Source organism: Theropithecus gelada, chromosome 10 (assembly GCF_003255815.1).
Source record: "Theropithecus gelada isolate Dixy chromosome 10, Tgel_1.0, whole genome shotgun sequence".
In the NCBI taxonomy this organism is placed as follows: domain Eukaryota; kingdom Metazoa; phylum Chordata; class Mammalia; order Primates; family Cercopithecidae; genus Theropithecus; species Theropithecus gelada.
Window position 1 is genome coordinate 40195178 of NC_037678.1, and position 17567 is coordinate 40212744.

General features: G+C 63.6%; 1 protein-coding gene across 1 annotated transcript; it reads left to right on the forward strand.

The window, feature by feature from the left end:
- Positions 1 to 1368: 1368 nt before the first annotated feature.
- Positions 1369 to 17186, forward strand: RBBP8NL (RBBP8 N-terminal like). The gene is made up of 14 exons (XM_025400196.1): positions 1369 to 1589; positions 8783 to 8926; positions 10088 to 10130; positions 10742 to 10837; positions 11185 to 11297; positions 11819 to 11891; positions 12107 to 12264; positions 12392 to 12474; positions 12768 to 12934; positions 13498 to 14236; positions 14512 to 14674; positions 15173 to 15243; positions 15284 to 15425; positions 17068 to 17186. The coding sequence occupies exons 2-14, from the start codon at positions 8866 to 8868 to the stop codon at positions 17184 to 17186; spliced, it is 2028 nt and encodes a 675-aa protein (XP_025255981.1). The 5' UTR covers positions 1369 to 1589; positions 8783 to 8865.
- The last annotated feature ends 381 nt before the right edge of the window (positions 17187 to 17567 follow it).

Consider the following 17567-nt stretch of genomic DNA (forward strand, 5'->3'; position numbering starts at 1 on the left):
GACACAAAAAACATCCAGACCACAGCACAAAGCAGCTACACGTGTCCACGCACACATGTGCACACACACACACATGCACACACAGGCACACACACGTAAGACATGCACACACACTCGTATCCACACGCACACGCTCACACATGCACACAGTCCCCACACAGGTACACACAAAACACACTCCAGCAGCAAGCAGACCCCATTCGCAAAGGGCCCAGCCAGAAGCAGGGAGGTGGCCGGAGGAGGGGCCTCCACAAAGCTCCCAGGCCAGCCAGAGCTGGAGTGGCCCATGCTGACCACGACCTCCTCCCAAGAGCCCAGCCCTGAGTGGGAGGGCATCGTGGGGCCAGAGACGACCAGCCCTCATCCCAAGCCCAGAGCTGGGCCACCAGCCACCAGCAGGGGCCCTGCCAGGGAGCAGGAGGTCCGTCCTCCCCTCACGGCAGGGGCTGCAGGCCAGGCTCCCAGGCTTCCTCCTCTGAGCCCCGTGCATCCCTCGGGTGCCCTGGGGATCGTGGTCCCAAGGACTCGGGAACCCCCGGTCTGCTTCTGTGCAGAGCTAAGACAGGCTGAGGATGAGGCGGAGGCAGAGGTGGGGAGGAGGGAGTGGGGAGGAGTCGTGGGGAGGACACAGCGGGTGGGGCACGGGGGTTCAGGGCTGTGCCCTGCAGCCACAGCGTTGCTGTCCGGGGAACACACGTGAGACCACAGTGTAAGGCTGCTCCAGCACCTGGGCCGTGCCATCCAGGGCCAGGCCATCCCCCAGACTATTTGCCCCCCTGGGCTCCACGTGGCCAGGGTCACCCAGCCTACCTGGAGACCGGAGAAGCCCACTCACAAGCACTCACGGACCCCGGGCAGACTGTGCAAACCGGAGGCCCAGCGCGTGCCCAGTCCCCCTCGAGCAGAAGGCCGGCTTTCCCGGGCAGGGCGGGGCATGCTGGGCGGGTCGCTCCCATAGCAGCTGCTGGATTTCCGTCCGCTGGGCTCTGGCAGGGACAGATCTTGAGACTATTATCCCCAATTTACAGACAGGGAAACTGAGGCCAGAAAGGAGACTGTCGCCTGCCTATGGTCAGCCCACAGCGAGCTGAGCTGTGAACAGCAGGAGGGGCCACTCTGCACCAGAGGCCACCTGTCCCAAGGTGGCAAGACAGTACGTTTACTCACTCCCGCCTGCAGCCCCTCACCTGAGCACCCCTGCAAGCCCTCCACCCTTCCCCGCCCGGGCTCTTCGTGTCCTTCATGTCCCAGGTCCCAAACTGGATTCTCAGTGCTAACCAGCTTGGCTCCTGCCGGCAGCCCAGCCTCCTCGCGGTGATTATGAGGAAACAATCCCCTCTATGTGGCTTCAGACCCAACCTGTCCGGCCACTTTCTGCGAGATGGCAGAACCCGCCTGGCGGCTCGGGGCAGTCTCTGCCTCCTTTCTGCTCCTGGCTGGGAGAATCGAAAACCCGTCAAGCGGGTTTGGCCAAAATCCTGTCTTGTTGCCTGTGCAGGTTCACACCCCGCTCACTTCTCTCTCCCCGTGGAGAGCGTGGGGGGCTCCGCTCAGAGGTCGAGGGAGGTCGAGGCAGGGCCAGGAGCCATGTGAGTACCCGGGACCCCAGGGCCAGGCCACTCAAGCAGCCGGGTAGGCTGGGATCCCTGGCTGGGGCACTCACCAGGGAGGCTGGAGGCCCAGCTCGGGCTCTTGCGAGGAGAGCCGTGGGGGTTGGTGGGACTGGACGTCTTCCCTAAGGGGTGGCACAAGGCTGCTCCTGGTCCAGGGGCTTAGCAACGGAGAGAGCTCAGTGGGCGTTCCGGACAGGAGCTGGGTGCGAAAAGGCCAGGCCTAGTCTGGCACCAGGGCCCAGGAAGTGTCCCTGGTCTGCTGAGGGGCTTGGGGCATCAGGGACAGGCTGGTGGCCTCACCCTCCACCCTGGGCCTGCCCTGCCCCGCCATCCAGGTTCACAAGAGGACAAGCGGGCGCAGCCACAGAGGTGAGGGTGGTGCAGGGGTGCAGCGTCCGCAGCTGGGCACTGAGCAGGGGACTCCTCTGCCGCTGTGTCTGTGGGGAAGCAGCCACAAAGGCGGGCCTTGCTCAACCCCCTCCCCCACGGGCCAGGCCTCAGGGAGCGAGCAGGCAGGGCAGGAGAGCAGCCCGGCCCACCTCCACCTCCGGGAGGGAGTCAGGTTGCAGGGCTGCTGTTACCTGAGCTGCAGGGACATCTCGGCTGGCTCCTCTGTGCATGTGTGCACACGAGTGCGCGGGGTGGGGGGGCATGTGCGTGTGGGGTACACGAGTGCATGTGCACACACGACCTGCATGTGCAGCTGTCCCGGGGCCCCTGCGGCGGCTGTGTGCACAGCAGGGCAGGGTGGCTGTGGCAGTGCAGGCGGCTGCTCACTGGACTGTGCACCAGTGTATGGTCCCCGAGTTAGGATGCTGCTGTCCGTCCATGTGGGTGTGGGCATCACGCGTGTGCACATGTCTGTCGTGGGTCCATGTGTCTGGAGGACATCAGAAACTGCCCTGGCAGAGACATCTCTCTAGACTTGCCCCCGCCCCCACCCTGAACTGGCCTGGGGAGTCACCAGGAGGCCCTGGCTGTGTCCTGGCTGTGTCCTTGCACGCTGGTGACTGTGGACAGATGACACCTTCGAGCCTCAGCTCCATCTACAAAGTGAGGGTTGCCGAAGCCATTCCATGGGCGAGTGTGAGGCAGCTCCACCCCCAGGCTGGCCCTGACTGCCTGTCCCTGATCTGGCCCTGGGGCACCCACCAGATGCCCTGACAGCCCCCATGAGCCCGGGTCAGGACTCATCACTAACATCTGTTCTACAGTCAGAGAAACTGAGGCACGGCCAGACAAGCGACCTGGCCGAAGTCTCCATGGGAGAGGCTTTGCCCATTACCGCAGAGGGTAGGAGGAGACTCTGAGGCCAATCCAGACTCTGAGGCCAATCCAGGCCAAATCTTGCTCCACCTGCTCATCTCTGATCTACTTCAAGCCTCAGTGTCCAAACTTGTAGAATGAGACAATCAGTACTTCCTCTGAGGCCAGGTGGGCCCCGACCACATGTGTGTGCCCAGCCTAGCTAATGCAGTGAGTGCTCCACGGGGGCAGCCAGGAGGTGGACGGGGGCAGGGGAATCCCTTGGGGAGAAGTGGGTCAAGGTGCAGAGGGCACCGCTCTGAGCTTGGCTGCCTCAGCAAAACTGCAGGATGGTTTCAGTGCCCATGCAAGTGGGAAAAAGCCTGGGCGTGGTGCTTGGCACAGAGCAGCATGTGATCAACAGCAGCCACTGCCACTGCCACTGCTACTGCCACTGCCACTGCTACTGCTGCGCCCGTCACCATTGCTCCTGGATAGGTGGGCAGTCAGTCAGATGGACACACAGACAGCCTAGGCCTCAGAGACAGAGGGTACCAGTGTCCAGCTCCGCACTCCTGCCCCGAAGGGCCTGCTGGGGGGCAGTGGCTGGGGTGAAGAGCAGCCGGCCCGGCAGATATCCTTGGAGCACTGGTGCCCAGGCAGCTTCTGTGGTTGAGTGCCCTGGGAGAGGCGGGGAGCCCGGTGATGCCCTGGATGCCGCCTGCTCAGACGCAGAGATGCTCAGGGGCCCGGCCTCCCAAAGGACAGGGCAAGAACAGGCATCACTGCGGGTTTTGCCACTTGGCTGGACAATGCCCAGTCCTGCCAGGGCCACGGCTGGGCCTGTGATTCCCTGGCCTGTGTGTGGGAGGCAGGTGGCATCTCTCCTGGGCGCAGCCACAGAGATGCCGTGAGCCCAGTGGAGTCCATAGTGAGCAGCCGTCTGAGGATGCGTGTCGTCACTGTCAGCAGCCGGACCTGCGCCCTGCGTGTGGGGAGGGCTGCGTCCTCCTGCACAAGGCCTTTGTGGCAATGGGATTTGACCTTGTCCAAGCGCAGAGTGTCCTGCTGTTAGCACTGCTGGACACCCGGGGTCCCACATGAGGGAGGCACAGGTGAACTCGGGGTCTCCCTCTGCTGCTCACTGAGCACCCCCGTCTATGGAGCTCCTGGGCGCACAGGCACCACCTGTAAGGAGCTTCTAAGCAGCCCGATACAGGGGTGGGGTGCCTTCACTCCCAGGTGAGGAGACAGGCTCAGAGAGGAAAAGCAACTTGCCCAAGGTGGCATAGAGACCAGAGACAGGTCCGAGAGCCCCACCAGGGCCGTCGACTGGGAAGCCCACACCTTTACCCTCTGCCCAGACTGACTCTCCAGCCAGCACCCTTCAGGAATGTGACCCCTGCCCCACCCCAGCCAGCTCAGCGGGCGGTGGGGGGTGTACCCTCTGTGCTGGGGCTCTGAGAACCCGTGAGGCTGGATTAACAACAGCAAACCTCTGCCCGCTCTGAGTGGCCACTCCAGATGGCCCTAGGAGGGTGGGTGGAGACCGTAGGAGGGCAGGTGGGGGCTCTGGGGGCCTTCAGAGGGAGGTGGGAGTCCTGAAGGACAGGCAGGGCCCACAGTGCATGTCCACTCCCTGGGTGAGGACATGAGGTGGAAGGTGGTCTGCCAGCCTAATTAGGCTCCCCATGGAGGGCTCTCCTGGGTCCTGGCTGGGGGATAAGAGGCACCAGTTTATTGCATGGGCTCTGTTCCATACTGGTGAGAGCAGCACGTCGCCTCTTGGTTTTAAGGAGCAGTCCCTGGAAGGCAAAGGTGCTGGCACCAGTAGCACCTCACCGCAGGAGGCGGAGGTGCGGACCTGGGCTAGCCAAAGCCCAGCCCAGCTCTCACTAGCTTTGACCGTGGGCAAGACCCTACCTCTGGATCATGTTCTCAGTGGCAAATGGAGCAGAGGGCAAGGCATGGTGGGGTGAGGGTGGTGTCGAGGGGGACAGCCATGCACCCCTCACACCTATCCCTCCCATGGCCCAGCTGTGAGCCGCAGGTAGGACAGCGTCTCACTAGCCCGCCCTCCCCTTCCCTCACTCCTTCCAGGGGGCTCAGCACCTGCAGACCCTCCAGCCTGGACTCCCAGAGTGGGAGGGCTGGGAGCGGGAGGAGTGGCTGAGGGTTACCCTGGACCAGACCCCAGCTGTCTCACCCCAGCCCTGTGAAGCCCCCCAAGAGTCTCAGCCCAGCCCCTCCCCACCTCGGCAGGCTTGCTCCCCCATCACAGTCCCACTGCAGCCCCCACCCAGGCCTGGAGGAGACCCTCCCTCCGAGTTCCCCCGGCCTCAGCACCTCTAGCTGCCCTTGGCAAGCCCAACAAACCCCAAGAACGCTGACTCGGGAAGAAAAAGTCAGCCCCACTGACTCCCGTGCTCACCCCGGCACAAGGCTGCGGGCGCAGGTCTGGGTGAATTTCTACAATCCCGGTTCATTTCTTCTCCCCAAAAGCATCAGGGCTTGCAACTTCCCTCCATCTCCCATCCCTTCCCCGGAGTTCTCCAGCACTCTAGGAGGGTAGAAGCTGGGACTGGGGCTGTCCCAGAGGCGCCGGAGCCTGGGAGACTGATCCTGACCACTTTGCACCTCTGTCACCTGCTCACCCTGAGGGAAGTCCCCCCAGCCCCAGGCACTGTCACTCACCGGGCCCAGTGGCCTTGCCCAGGCCCACCCCAACTCTGGGCCTCTGGGAAACAAGGGTCCCCAGCAGGGTGCACCCTACAGCGATTCCAGACGCCCACCAGCCCTGCTCCGGGCATGTGTCTGGGCCGTTCCCTGCCCAGTGGGATGGGGACTCTTTCTGCAGTCCTTTGGGGGCCTTGAGAGTGGCAGCCAGGCGGGGCCTGCAGGTGGTTTGGGGCACAGAAAGGATCCTGTGAGTGGGAAGCACAGCAGAGGCGCAGTCCCGGCCTCTGTAGCATGGTGACTTCACTGGGAAGGAAGCCCACCTCTCCTGTGCAGACCTCTCCCAGGCCCACAGGTACCATGGGCTCCCTTGGGCGGCTCCTTTATGGGCGTCGGCCCAGCCCACATGGCAGGTGCTGGGGGCCAGGGAAGAGTGGCCTGTTGGGCAGGTCCGGGTGGAATTTCAGGAACTGCAGCTCAGCCCCCTCCTGGCCCTCCTCAGCTGCTTGAGCCTAGGGAGGCCTGGCTCTGACATCTTCCTCCCAGGGGCCCCTTGGCCAGGAAAAGCCAGTGCAGCTGGGTGCACCAGAGCCATGGGGAAGATGCCCCGGTCCACACAGGCAGAGCACGCAGGACCCACAGCCCCAGGAGCCAGGCACAACCCAGATCCCACTTCCCACTGGGTGACTGAGACGGGAGGTTTGAGCTGTTTGAGCCTCAGTTTCCCCATCTGGAGCGGGGTCTTCGTGGTGTGGTCAAGATTCCATGGGCTGTCGGGAAGGTCTCAGTGTGTATGGAGTTCGGGAAACGGGGGTCAGAACCACTGATGCTGGCCACGTGACGTACTTCCGGCAGGCTCCATGCTGTCCCCACCTCTGGAGCTCAGCGTCCTGTTGGCCCCCTTCACCAGCAAAGACATCCCTCCCAGGGAGCTCTGGCTCCCTCCCAGCCTCCCACCAGGAAAGCTCCAAGTCTTCCTGGTCCCAGGATCCCTCACCCACCCAACACAGAGCCGCCAACTGTCACCCCCACTCCCTCCGAGGGTGGCTGGAGGTCCCAAAGCCCAGGCAGGTCTGTGGACTGAGTCTCTGGAGACCAGCATCCTGAGGCTCCGCCCTCCATGCAGCCCCACCAGCCCTGTCAGGGGCCCCTGGGGACGCTGTGGCCACCCCCAAACAGGGGCCACACTCTGTCCCACACCCCTCGCTGCCCCACCAGGCTCAGCACTAACACGCTTGACCACAGGTGCAAGGGCTCGGCGGGAATTAGGAGAGTCTCCTTCCAAGGGGCTCCAGTCACCATCCCCACCCCAGGCCCCGTGACTTCTCTCGGGGTCCCAAGGCCTGCCACCCTGAGTCACAGGCACCCCCAGCCTCAGCCCCAAAGACACCCACTATCCAACTTCCAGGGCCCCAGGGCAAGTGCCTCTTTCTGTGTTCAATGCACCCTCAAGTCTGTCTCGGGTGGTTTGGCCATGCTGGGATGGGCGTGGGGCCGGGTGGCCGCCACACTGGGATGGGCATGGGGCTGGGTGGCCGCCACACTGGGGTGGGCATGGGGCTGGGTGGCCGCCATTCCACCCATCATGGGATGGGGTTTGGGGGTCCCATTTGGGACGGTTCTGTAGAATGCTGCTGCAGAGAGGACCCTCATGTGGGCGTCTGCAGGCTGACCTTTGAAAACCCAGATGCAGCCATGGCTGCTCCCCTCTGTGGTCCACTTGGGCTGGGCTGGCCGTTGCGAGGCCTTGGGTATGGCCTCCAGCCACAAGCCCAAAGTTGGATTTTGAGCAGAGTAGTGCGCATCTGAGCAGAGACCAGAGCTTCCCAGGGATGGTCACCCTGGAGAGTGGTTCTGGAGGAGATGCGGGGAGGCAGGGGGTTCAGGGGAGTTTGAGGGGGAGGCCAGGCAGGAAGGAGGCCGACACAGTTGTTCAGGTGATGCACCAGTGGTTCCACGGTAGGTTGGGCGTGCACACACACAGCACACACACACAGGGCAAAAACACATGCACACCAGCTCGGGCGTGAACACACAGCACACACATGCACACTGGCTCAGGCATGCACACACATAGCATGCAGGCATGCACACTCGTTCAGGTGTGCACACACACGGTACACATACATGCACGCTGGCTATCATACACACACACGGCACACACATGCACACTCATTCGGGCGTGCACACACATGCACACTTGCATCCAGAACATGTCAAGGCACTGAGGTGCCAGGAGTAGGTAGTGGCTCCTACCCCTTCCTGGAACCCTCCAGCCTCTGCGTGTGGGAGCTGCTTCTGGGTAGAGGGGGCTGCTGTGGCTGTGTGTGTTTCTGTGTACCTGCAACTGCGTGTGTAGCCGTGTCTCTATGTCTGCACAGATTTGCGTCAGCACGTAACCATGTCTGTGTATCTCTGTGTGTTGTGTGTGGGCATCTCTGTGTACATATGTGTTGTATGTGTGTGTCTGTAGGTGTGTGCATGTGTGTTGCGTGTATACATGCTTTGTGTGTGTGCATGTCTGTCGGTGCATGTGTGCTGTGTGTGTACATGCTCTGTGTGTCTTTTGCATGTGTGTGCATGTGTGTTGTGTGTACATGCTATCTGTGTGTGTATGTGTGTGTGTGTGCCTATGTGACAAGATTGAAGCTGCCACAGCATTGGAGGGGGACAGAGATCCCAGGAGGGAACTGAATACAAGGGCTCCGGTGAAAGGGAAGGAGCCGCTGTGACCGTAGTGTTGGGGCTGGGGTGTGTACAGTGGCATGGTCAGGTCTGAGGGGCTCTTGCCGGTGAGGTCTGACTCCCAGCGTCACATCTGGGCAGGTGCCACTGGCACCATCCAGCTCTCACCAGGCTTCCCTGTCCCTCCATTGAGGTCCAGGGGCAGGGCTTATGTGGGGACAGGCCAGGCACTGATGGGCTGGATACCTGGGGAGAACGGGGCGGCTCAGAGGGGCCGGCACTCACCCCTAGATGCCCCCTGGCCCCTCCATCCCCTCCTGCACAGCAGCCAGCACCCTGCCCTCTGGCTCCCGTCCACATATGCGTGGGAGGAAGCCACACAATGTACTATCTCTGCGCCTGCCCGTGGGGTTCCGGAGCCTCCAGCCCACCTCCCATGAGTGGCCCTACCACATGACGTGGGGTCTGCTCCACACAGACACAAGGAGTCCCAATCCTCTCCTGGACTCCACAGCCCACAAGCGCTTCCTGAGCAGATCCTGTCCCCTCTTCCTCCTCTTCAGGATGGACACAGAGGGGCTGTAGAGGCTGCAAGCATCTCCACAACCCCCGTGCAGAGGGGCCCGGGCCAGGGCCACAGGGAGCCATGGAGAGCTTCACGGAGTCACTGAACAGGCTGAAGGAGATCCACGAGAAAGAAGTCCTGGGTGAGGGGCCAGAGACAGATGCCGGGCTAGGGAGGGGTCTCCACAGCCCTCACCTAAGGGCCGGGGCAGGCCAGGGTGCACCCATGATCACCTCCAATTCCCAACAAGTCAGGGGACGGACCCTGTCTTTTCAGCCCAGGCAGGGGAGTCCTGACCCAAGTCCTGACCCAAGTCCTGACCCAGAGCGACAAAGTGGACAGACGCCCTGCCTGGGCCCCGCAAGTGCTGACCTCAAGCTGGGATGTCCTCGAGCCACTCCCAGAGTGTGGCCCCAAGGGGGAGGGGCACTTTCAAGGGTTGCCACCAACACCTCATGGCCACCTGCCACCCGCAGGCTGCATGCTGCCCATGCTTTGTTCGCCCATGGGGCTGGCCATGTGGCAGAAAGAAGAGCCCACTCTGGCCGGCCTGCTGAGCTCACCACAGCAGAGACAGCCACTTCCAGAAACAGGAGCTTATGGCTCTCTGGACCCATGCAGAACATGTCAAGGCACTGAGATGCAACTCTTCTCTTCCTTCTAGGATACACCCCAGGCCCCACCCTTGTCCACTTCCCCCACCAGGGACAGGGCCGAAGCCCCCCCACCACCCCCAGTCCAGTCCCAGAGCCAGCACCTTCCCCTGGTCCTTCCACTGAGCACCTGTGCCCACCTGGAGGTCCAAGGACCTGGCTGTCTCCCAGGCAACCCAGAGAGGTGGGGCTGCTGGGGTTAGCCAGGCCCAGGCTGGATCCCAAGATATGGCAAGGAGGAGGTCTGATGGGGTCTGCCCCAAAAGCTCATCTTATTTCAACACTAGCTATGACACACACACACACACACACACACACACACACAAAATGGCCCTCTGGTCCCTCTGCCTTTCACAGGTGGCTGGTCACTTGCGGCCCCGGGGTCCCTGCTCACCCCCAGACACCCCCAGACAGATGCCAGAGGCAGAGACCCCAGGGGAAGCGACAGATACTGGGCCAAGACCACCAAGGCTCAGGCAGCCCTAGGCCTAGGCACAGACAGGGGCCCGCCTGGCAGGGCTCCCCCAGGGGGTGCAGGGGACGAGAGTGCCACATTGCAGCTCTGCCCAGACCCCGTGGTGGGGAGGCTGCAGGAAAAGCAGCAGCTGGGCCTGACCGCCCCCCACTTGCCCCTCTGCTCACTCCCCCAGGCCTGCAGAACAAGCTTCTGGAACTGAACTCAGAGAGGTGCCGGTGAGTCAGGCCAAGCAGGGCCCCTCTCCGCAGGGCCACACTGGCCATTTCATCCCCCTGAAGCTCCGGTGTGCCACCATCCTATGGTGCAGAGGGGAAACTGAGGCTCAGTGTGGAGGCAGGGGGGAGTCACTCGTCCAAGGTCACATGGTGAGCAGGACTTGAACCCAGGTGCGTTGGCCTCCCAGGGGCAGGGCAAGCCCTTTACTCAGGGTGTCTCCCACCCCAGGATCATGATCAGAATATCAACAGTACGTTCATGGTGAGCTGGGGTCATGTCTGGTCATACGCTGGCAGGCAGGCAGGTTCCCTGCGTTCCGGGCTTATAGACCTGGCTGTGGCTCTGCCTGCACCATGGTGCTAAAGTGGTGCGTGGACAAGACAGACGTCACAGAGGGGCGTGCAGATGATTAGGGGGGCGCCGGGTTAGGCGTTGCCCCACAGGGCCCACTTCAAGGGCAAGTCCCCACAGTGAGGGGCACTGAGCAGGATCCAGCCCCAGACCAAGGCTGCAGGTGCCAAATGGCACTGGCCCCCCAGGCTGGATGGTGGGGACAGCGTGTGTCTTCCTGGATGGAACAGGACCCCACCTTAGCTGTTTCCCGCCACAGGGATGCCCAGAGGATCGAGGAGCTCTTTGCCAAGAACCACCAGCTCCGGGAACAGCAGAAGACACTGAAGGAGAACCTTCGGGTGCTGGAAAACAGGTGGGCCTGGGAGGACATCTCACAGCGCGGCCAGGACCGGTGGGCTCAGCGGAGGGGGAGATGACAGGGCTCCTCGGAGAACAAGTTTGGGAAAGTGCAGGACAAACTGAACTAGGAAGGTTTCTCCACTGCAGGACATCTCAGAGCCTTAAGTAAACTGCATTTTCAAGATTTCTCCCCAAACTCAGTGAAACGTGGGACCCCTAGCCCACGGGGTGGGAAGAGGCCTGGGGCTGTACGGAATAGTTTGGGAAGGGCAGGGGCACTTCCGGGCAGTGGGGTGGTGGGTCCCAGGCCCTCTGGCTTCCATGCCGTCCCTCAGACTCCCTGTGTCCCCATCCCTGCAGGCTGCGGGCCGGCCTGTGCGACCGCTGCTTGGTCACCCAGGAGCTGGCCAGGAAGCGGCAGCAGGAGTTTCAGAGCTCCCACCTGCAGAACCTACAGCACATCTTCATCCTCAGTGAGCCCCACCCGCCAGACAGCCGGGGTCCTCTCCCACGGGGCCAGGCGACCCCAGGGCCTGTTCAGTCCATGTGGGGGTGTGGGGAAAGGAGGCAGGGCGATCGGCCCCACACCACTGGGGGAACCTCACAACCCAATCTACAGACAGACACACAGCCCCCAGCTGGCGCTGGTGTGGCCCTCCCTCAACACAGCCTCCCTCCCCTGCGCTGGGGGCATCCCTGCCCCCACAGGGCGTGACCTTTTTCCTGTGATGCGGAAGGTCCTGCAGTCCTGAGGCCCCGTGGCCCTCCTGATGACCAAGGGCGAGCCCCCTTCCCTTGAGGCCGGCGCGGCTCATTCAGCAGCATCCAATCAGCCACAGATGCAGCAGCATCCACGGTGCACCTGCTGCCTGCCAGGCCCTGGGCTACGTGCTGGGGGCACTGCTGAGGGGCTTCCCTGGTGCTGTGTTGACCCCACTCCAGCCCCTGTCCCCCCCCAACCCCTGCCTGCTTTGCTAATCAGTGCCTTTTGCAGCCAACGAGATGAACGGGCTGAAGGAAGAGAACAAGACCTTGAAGGAGGAGGTGAAGCGGCTTCGGGGCCTGGGGTGAGTGAGGAGTCCCAGGGCTCAGACACCCCATTCCCCAGCAGCCCCTGAGCAGCACTCGGCACATGTCCCTGGGGGAACCACCCATGGAGGGCTCTCAGGCAGTGTCGGGACCGCTGCGTCCCCTGGGGTCACCCAGGAGTGGACCCGGCTTTTCTGATCATCTCTTGGGATGTTACTCTCCCTCACCCTCCCTGTCTTTCCCTCCCCTCCAGAGATAGGCCCAAGCCCCTGGCCAAGGAGGGAACCTCAGACCCCCCCTCACCCCTGCTGCTCCCCTCCCCTGGTGGCTGGAAGGCCATCACAGAGAAGCCACCAGGAGGCCATGAGGAGGCTGAGGAAGACCACCAGGGCGCGGGCCTACAGGGAGAAGGTACTGTGGGGATGGGGTGAGGCTGAGAGGCTGGGCCCCTGCAGGACCAGGGATCCTCCCCCTGGGGCTGAGCCGCCGCCCCTCTGGGCACCTCCCAAGCTCCCACCCCTGGCTTCTCCTCCCACAGAAAAGCCAGCAGGGCACAGGGCATCTCCAGTGGCCAAAATCTCACCAGGGGCCACCCTGCCTGAGTCGTGGGCCCCAGACATGGTAAGTGCAGGGACCTGGAGCCCACCATGCACAGCTGGGCCAGCGCAGGCAGGAGGCTGGAGGCAGCTGCACCTGCAGTATGCCAGCCTCTCATGCGCCTCACCCCGAATGTGCCCCTCCTTCGTCCCGGGCAGGAGCCACTGCGCTCCATTTGGTGTGGGTGGGGGCGCAGCCCTGAGTGGGTGGGTCCGGCAGTGAGCAGGGGCAGAGTGGGAGCAGCCCAGGGCAGGCGGCAGAGGCCACAGTAGAGGCCACACATGCCCCTGCCCAGGCTGACCCACCCATCCTCACAGAGCCCCCAGCGCATCTCCAACCAGCTGCACGGGACCATCGCCGTGGTACGGCCTGGGTCCCAGGCTTGCCCTGCTGACCGTGGCCCCACCAATGGGACGCCCCCACCACTGCCCGCCAGGAGCAGCCCACCCAGCCCAGCGTATGAGCGCGGCCTCTCTCTGGACAGGTGCCCACCTGCCCCACCCCCATCCAGAGCAGCCTCAGACAAGCTCCTCTCTCACCCTGGTCCCAGGGCAGTCCCTCTGATTATCCCTCACAGCCCCTGACCTTCCCTGGCTTGACTTTTTCTGGGCACCCAGCCTGGAGCAAAGTTCCCAGGTGGACAACTCCGGAGTGGCCAGGTGTGGGGCGTGGGGGCAGGGGACGGGGACATTGTGTGAGAACAAGTAGGGTGTGGAGGGTGGGCAGGTGGCTAGGACCCTCCAGGTGAGGAGCAGGGGGCTGATGTCTCCGCCAAAAAGATACGGAGGCCTCGGCATCTGGCCCTGCCTTGGAGCCCAGACCACAGGCCACCTCTGGCCAGGTCCACACAGCACGGCCTCCAGAGCTGGGGGCTGAGCCTCCCCTCCCTCCACTGCCTGCCATGGGACCCATGCAGCTTGCTCCACCTCTCTGGACCTCAGTTTCCTCACCTGTGGAGTGGGTGCCTGTCGTCTCCTCCTCTCAGGGCTCACTGGGACAGTCACAGCTCAACGTAGCCATGGTCATTGGGCTTCTCCTCCCTCACAGTTTCCTGCGGGCCTCCCGGCCCTCTGCCATGACCCATGAGACCCTGAAGCACTCCCCGAAGATGGACCGGCTCTGCCTCCTAAACCGCCCCCTCTCCCTGCACCTTCGGAGCCCCCGCAGCAGCCCCCTGGCCCCTGCTGCAGCCCCCCGTGACCCCCAGCTCCAGGACCTGAAGGCTGGAGAAGCAGAGGCCTGGGAGGAGCCTATAGAACTGCTGGGGCTGCCCAATGCCCTGGCGGGCATGCAGGACCTTCACCTGGAGGGGGCACTACACCTGCTCCTGGCCCAGCAGCAGCTGCGGGCTCGGGCCAGGGTAGGCAGTGTCAGGCCAAGGGGCCAACCCACACCCAGGGAGATGCCGCCCTCCCCACCAGTCGGCTCAGACTCTGAGGGCCCTGAGAGTGAGGGGGCCAGGGCAGCTCTGGCCACAGCAGCAGGCCTGCCTGGAGGGCGGCACACACAGCCTGTAGGCCCAGGCCGCGCCCAGAGGACGGAGGCTGCAGCAGCGCAGGACTGTGCCCCAGACAAGCCCCTGGACCTCTCGGAGTGGGGCCGGGCCCGGGGCCAGGACACTCCCAAGCCGGCCAGCCAGCATGGGTCACTCAGCCCTGCCACTGCCCACACTCCCAGCCCCGAGCCACCCACCCAGTCTGGACCCCTGACTCGCAGTCCCCAGGCACTCAGCAATGGCACCAAGGGGACCAGAGCACCAGAGCAGGAGGAGGCTCGCACTCCCGTGGTAAGGAGCCCGGCCCTGGCTCAGACCCTGTCCTCAGCCTCCACATCCCCCATCCCGGGCCAGCCTCCAGCCGGACCTCGGGCTGCTCTCTTCCCTCTGCCCACCAAGTTGGTTCCCAGGGAGAAAGCAAGGCTGCCTCATCCACGCTAGAAAGGGAAAGGCGGGCCCCCCCACCAGCTGCAGCCTCAAGAGGGGTCCCACCGGCCATCCAGGGGTGAGCTGGGGGCAGGGAAGTCTCCCAAATAAACTCCAGCCACCTGCTTGCCTCCCCCCAGGACCCCTCACGCCCACTTCCAGGGTCCCAGCTCAGCCTGTCCTCTCCAGGCAGGACAGGAGATGAAGACACAGGGAGGCCTCTGCCACCTCCCCCCCCACAGCTGCCTCCCCCCCCACAGCTGCCTCCCCCCCCACAGCTGCCTGACCTGGACGGCCACTCAGGTACACTGAGCACCTGGGGTCAGAGTCCAGCTGGGAGGGGTTTTCCCCATGGGGAGTGAGGGTGGTGGCCAGTGACCACCGGGAAGAGGTGTCTCCAGGCCCAGCTCTGCCCTGCCGACCTGACAGGGCAACTCCAGGCTCCAGGGCTTGGCTCTTCCACCTGCAGCCACTGGAGGAAGCTGAGGGCCCGGCAGGAGCCTCTCTAACCACACTCAGTGAGGGGGAAAAGCACCTTAGCGATTAGGGTTGGCAAGCAGGCTGAGTACCCCATCACACAGCATCCAAGCCAGGGGCAGGCACCCCAGCTGATGGGGACACTGGGCCTGAGCCCAAACTCCAGTCTGCCTCCTGTCAGCAGGTGCCCTGGGGCAGGTCACTTGGCCTTCTGTGCCTCAGTTTCCCCATCTGCAGAGTTGTCTCCACCCATCCTAGTCTGGCAGGCTTGGGAGACTCCTGGGGCCACCAGCCTGGCCTGATCCTACACCCTGCTTCCTTCAGAGCCCAGCAAGGCTGAAGTGCTGAGACCAGAGTCCGACGAACTGGATGAGACAGACACCCCAGGCAGCGAGGTGGGTCCAGGCCACATACTCCGCAGGGCCAGGCCAGGAGGTGCTCCTCCTCCTGACCACACCCCCTTCTCCCCAGGCGGACCAGAGCATGACTGGGGAGGGGCCCGGGTGTATCTGCGCCCAGGAGCACGGGCAGGGTCTGCCACGGAAGAGGAAGCAGGCCTCGGAGCCCGGGGACAAAGGTACAGCCAGCATGGGGCAGGTGCAGAGAGGCGGGGCGAGGGTAGCCACAGCACCCACCTCTCCTCAGTGCCACCTCCCCTCCTGGCTGCCTGGAGAATGGTAGCCTCAGAATGATGGAGCCAAAAATGAACCTCAACCCTCCCCAAATGAACCCCACAGAGAAGGGCAGGGGCAGCCAGAGTGAGTCCTTCCTGTATAGCCTCTGACTGTGTAGCCTAGTGTCAGGTCCTTCCAAATCTGAGCCCCAGTCTCCTCGCCTGTAAGGGGGCTGACATTAGGGATCGTAGGAGATTTCAGGGCGAGAAGGAGCCAGGGGATGGTCATTGTCCCCACCATCGTCCTGGGAGGAAGGGCGTCCTAGTGCACAGGATAAGCCACTGACATGAGGAGCAGATCCCTCTTGTCCACCTGCAGATAGGGGCGGCGCAGAGGGCACAGCTCCAAGGGACATGGGGCACATTTGCTCCCCTGGGGAACTGCGGATGGCTCTCCAGTGTTTGCCAAGGGCAGTGTCCTTGGGCCCAGCTCCTCCTAGCAAGGCTGGCAGGAGCCTCGGCCCTGGTCCGAGGGTATCAGGACAACGTTTCACTTCCTGCTCTGGGCTCAATGGCAGCTCCAGCTGGGGTCCAGGAGCCCATGAGAGACTTTGAACACCTAATCATACGGCCCTGGTGTTTGTCCGGGCAGGGCCCACAGGCAGCAGGCAGGGCCCACAGGCAGTGGGCAGGGTGGCGCTGCCACTACGTGCCACTGTTGCTGGCAGGCGGCCGCGGCCTGCATCTGCCCAGAGCGGCAGTGAAGACGAGCACGGCCCTTATTCGAGGCACTTCCTGCTGAGTGGGTGGACATGGCCCCGGGGGGTGCAGTCTGTGAGCCAGCACCCCCTTGTGCTCCTAGCTGAGCCGGGGCCAGGGACGCTGGCAGGGGTTCCTGAGAAACAGACATGGCGGTCAGTGAGAGCAGGTCCCTGCCCAGCATGGGCACAGCTCAGTGCCAAAGCCAGTGTCCTCGTGCCTGGCACCCCAGGAGAGGGGGTGCAGCTGTGGCTGCCTGTGAGCCTCACGACCCTGCCCAGCAGGTGGGATCATCACGGTTTGGCTGGTGCAGAAATGGAGGCTGAGAGGGGAGAGGTCACTTGCCCAAGGTCACAGGTCTGGGAGCTGGGTCAGGATCCAAACGTGACCCATTTACCTCAGAGCCTGAGCTCACTGTGCCCCAGAGACAGCCTGAGCCCAGCATCTCGGCAGGATCCCCATCCCCGGACCGTCTCGGGGACCAGGCGCCCCTCCCCTGCGGCCCCAGCCCGGGGGCAGGACCGCTGAGGCCCGCAGCCAGTTTCAGGCCAGCCACTATGGCCTGGCTCCCTCCAAGGTAGCAAGGGGGCCACTGGGGTCAGCGCCGTCTTCGGGGTCACACAATGGGGAGAGTGTCCACCCTCCACCCAGTTCTCAGCGTTCACCCTCAGATCAGGCTACTCCTGCTCTGGGCACTGGTTTCTGTAGGAACAAGGGTGGCCAGTAAACTTCCCCAAGCACCCAGCTCCCCACGCCCAGAGGAGACCCAGGAGGCCCTAGGTGAGAGCCAGTGTTGCCTCAAAGGAAGGCACGCAGCTCTGGCCTGACCTCCAACCACTTCCCATAGCCTCCAAAAAGCCATCCAGAGGGAGAAAGAAGCTGACAGCCACTGAGGGCCCCAGGAGCCCAAGGGACACCAAGGACGACAGTCCCTCCCCCAACAGCAGCCCCTGGGAGGAGACCTAGCCAGCCTGCACCAGGGTCCACAGCAAGCCCGGGGCGGCCCTCCACCTGCCCCCCAGGGCCTGGAGAGGCCACACCACCTAACCAGCAGGCAGCCCCGCACAGCCCCTGGGAGGAGAACTACCCAGTCTGCACCGAACCCACAGTGAGCCCAGGGCGGCCCTCCACCTGCCCACCAGGGCCTGGAGAGGCCACACCACCCAACCAGCAGGCAGCCCCGCACAGCCAGTGGTGGGCACATCCTGGCCCACTTCAAGAAGGGCTGAAGGACCAAGAGGGGTCTCAGGCTGGCGATTCACCCTGTCTCCAGCCACCTGGGAAATGCTCTGTGGCCCCTCCCACAGCCCAGCACCTGCTCCCTGGGGGGTGTGGGGACTGGAGGCA

Excerpts from the sequence above, each read along its gene's own strand:
- RBBP8NL (XM_025400196.1), top strand. The coding sequence starts at position 8,866 with ATGGAGAGCTTCACGGAGTCACTGAACAGGCTGAAGGAGATCCACGAG. Across the intron at positions 11,892-12,106 it reads AAGCGGCTTCGGGGCCTGGG|AGATAGGCCCAAGCCCCTGG; the intron begins GTGAGTGAGGAG and ends CCTCCCCTCCAG. Across the intron at positions 15,426-17,067 it reads CTCGGAGCCCGGGGACAAAG|CCTCCAAAAAGCCATCCAGA; the intron begins GTACAGCCAGCA and ends CACTTCCCATAG.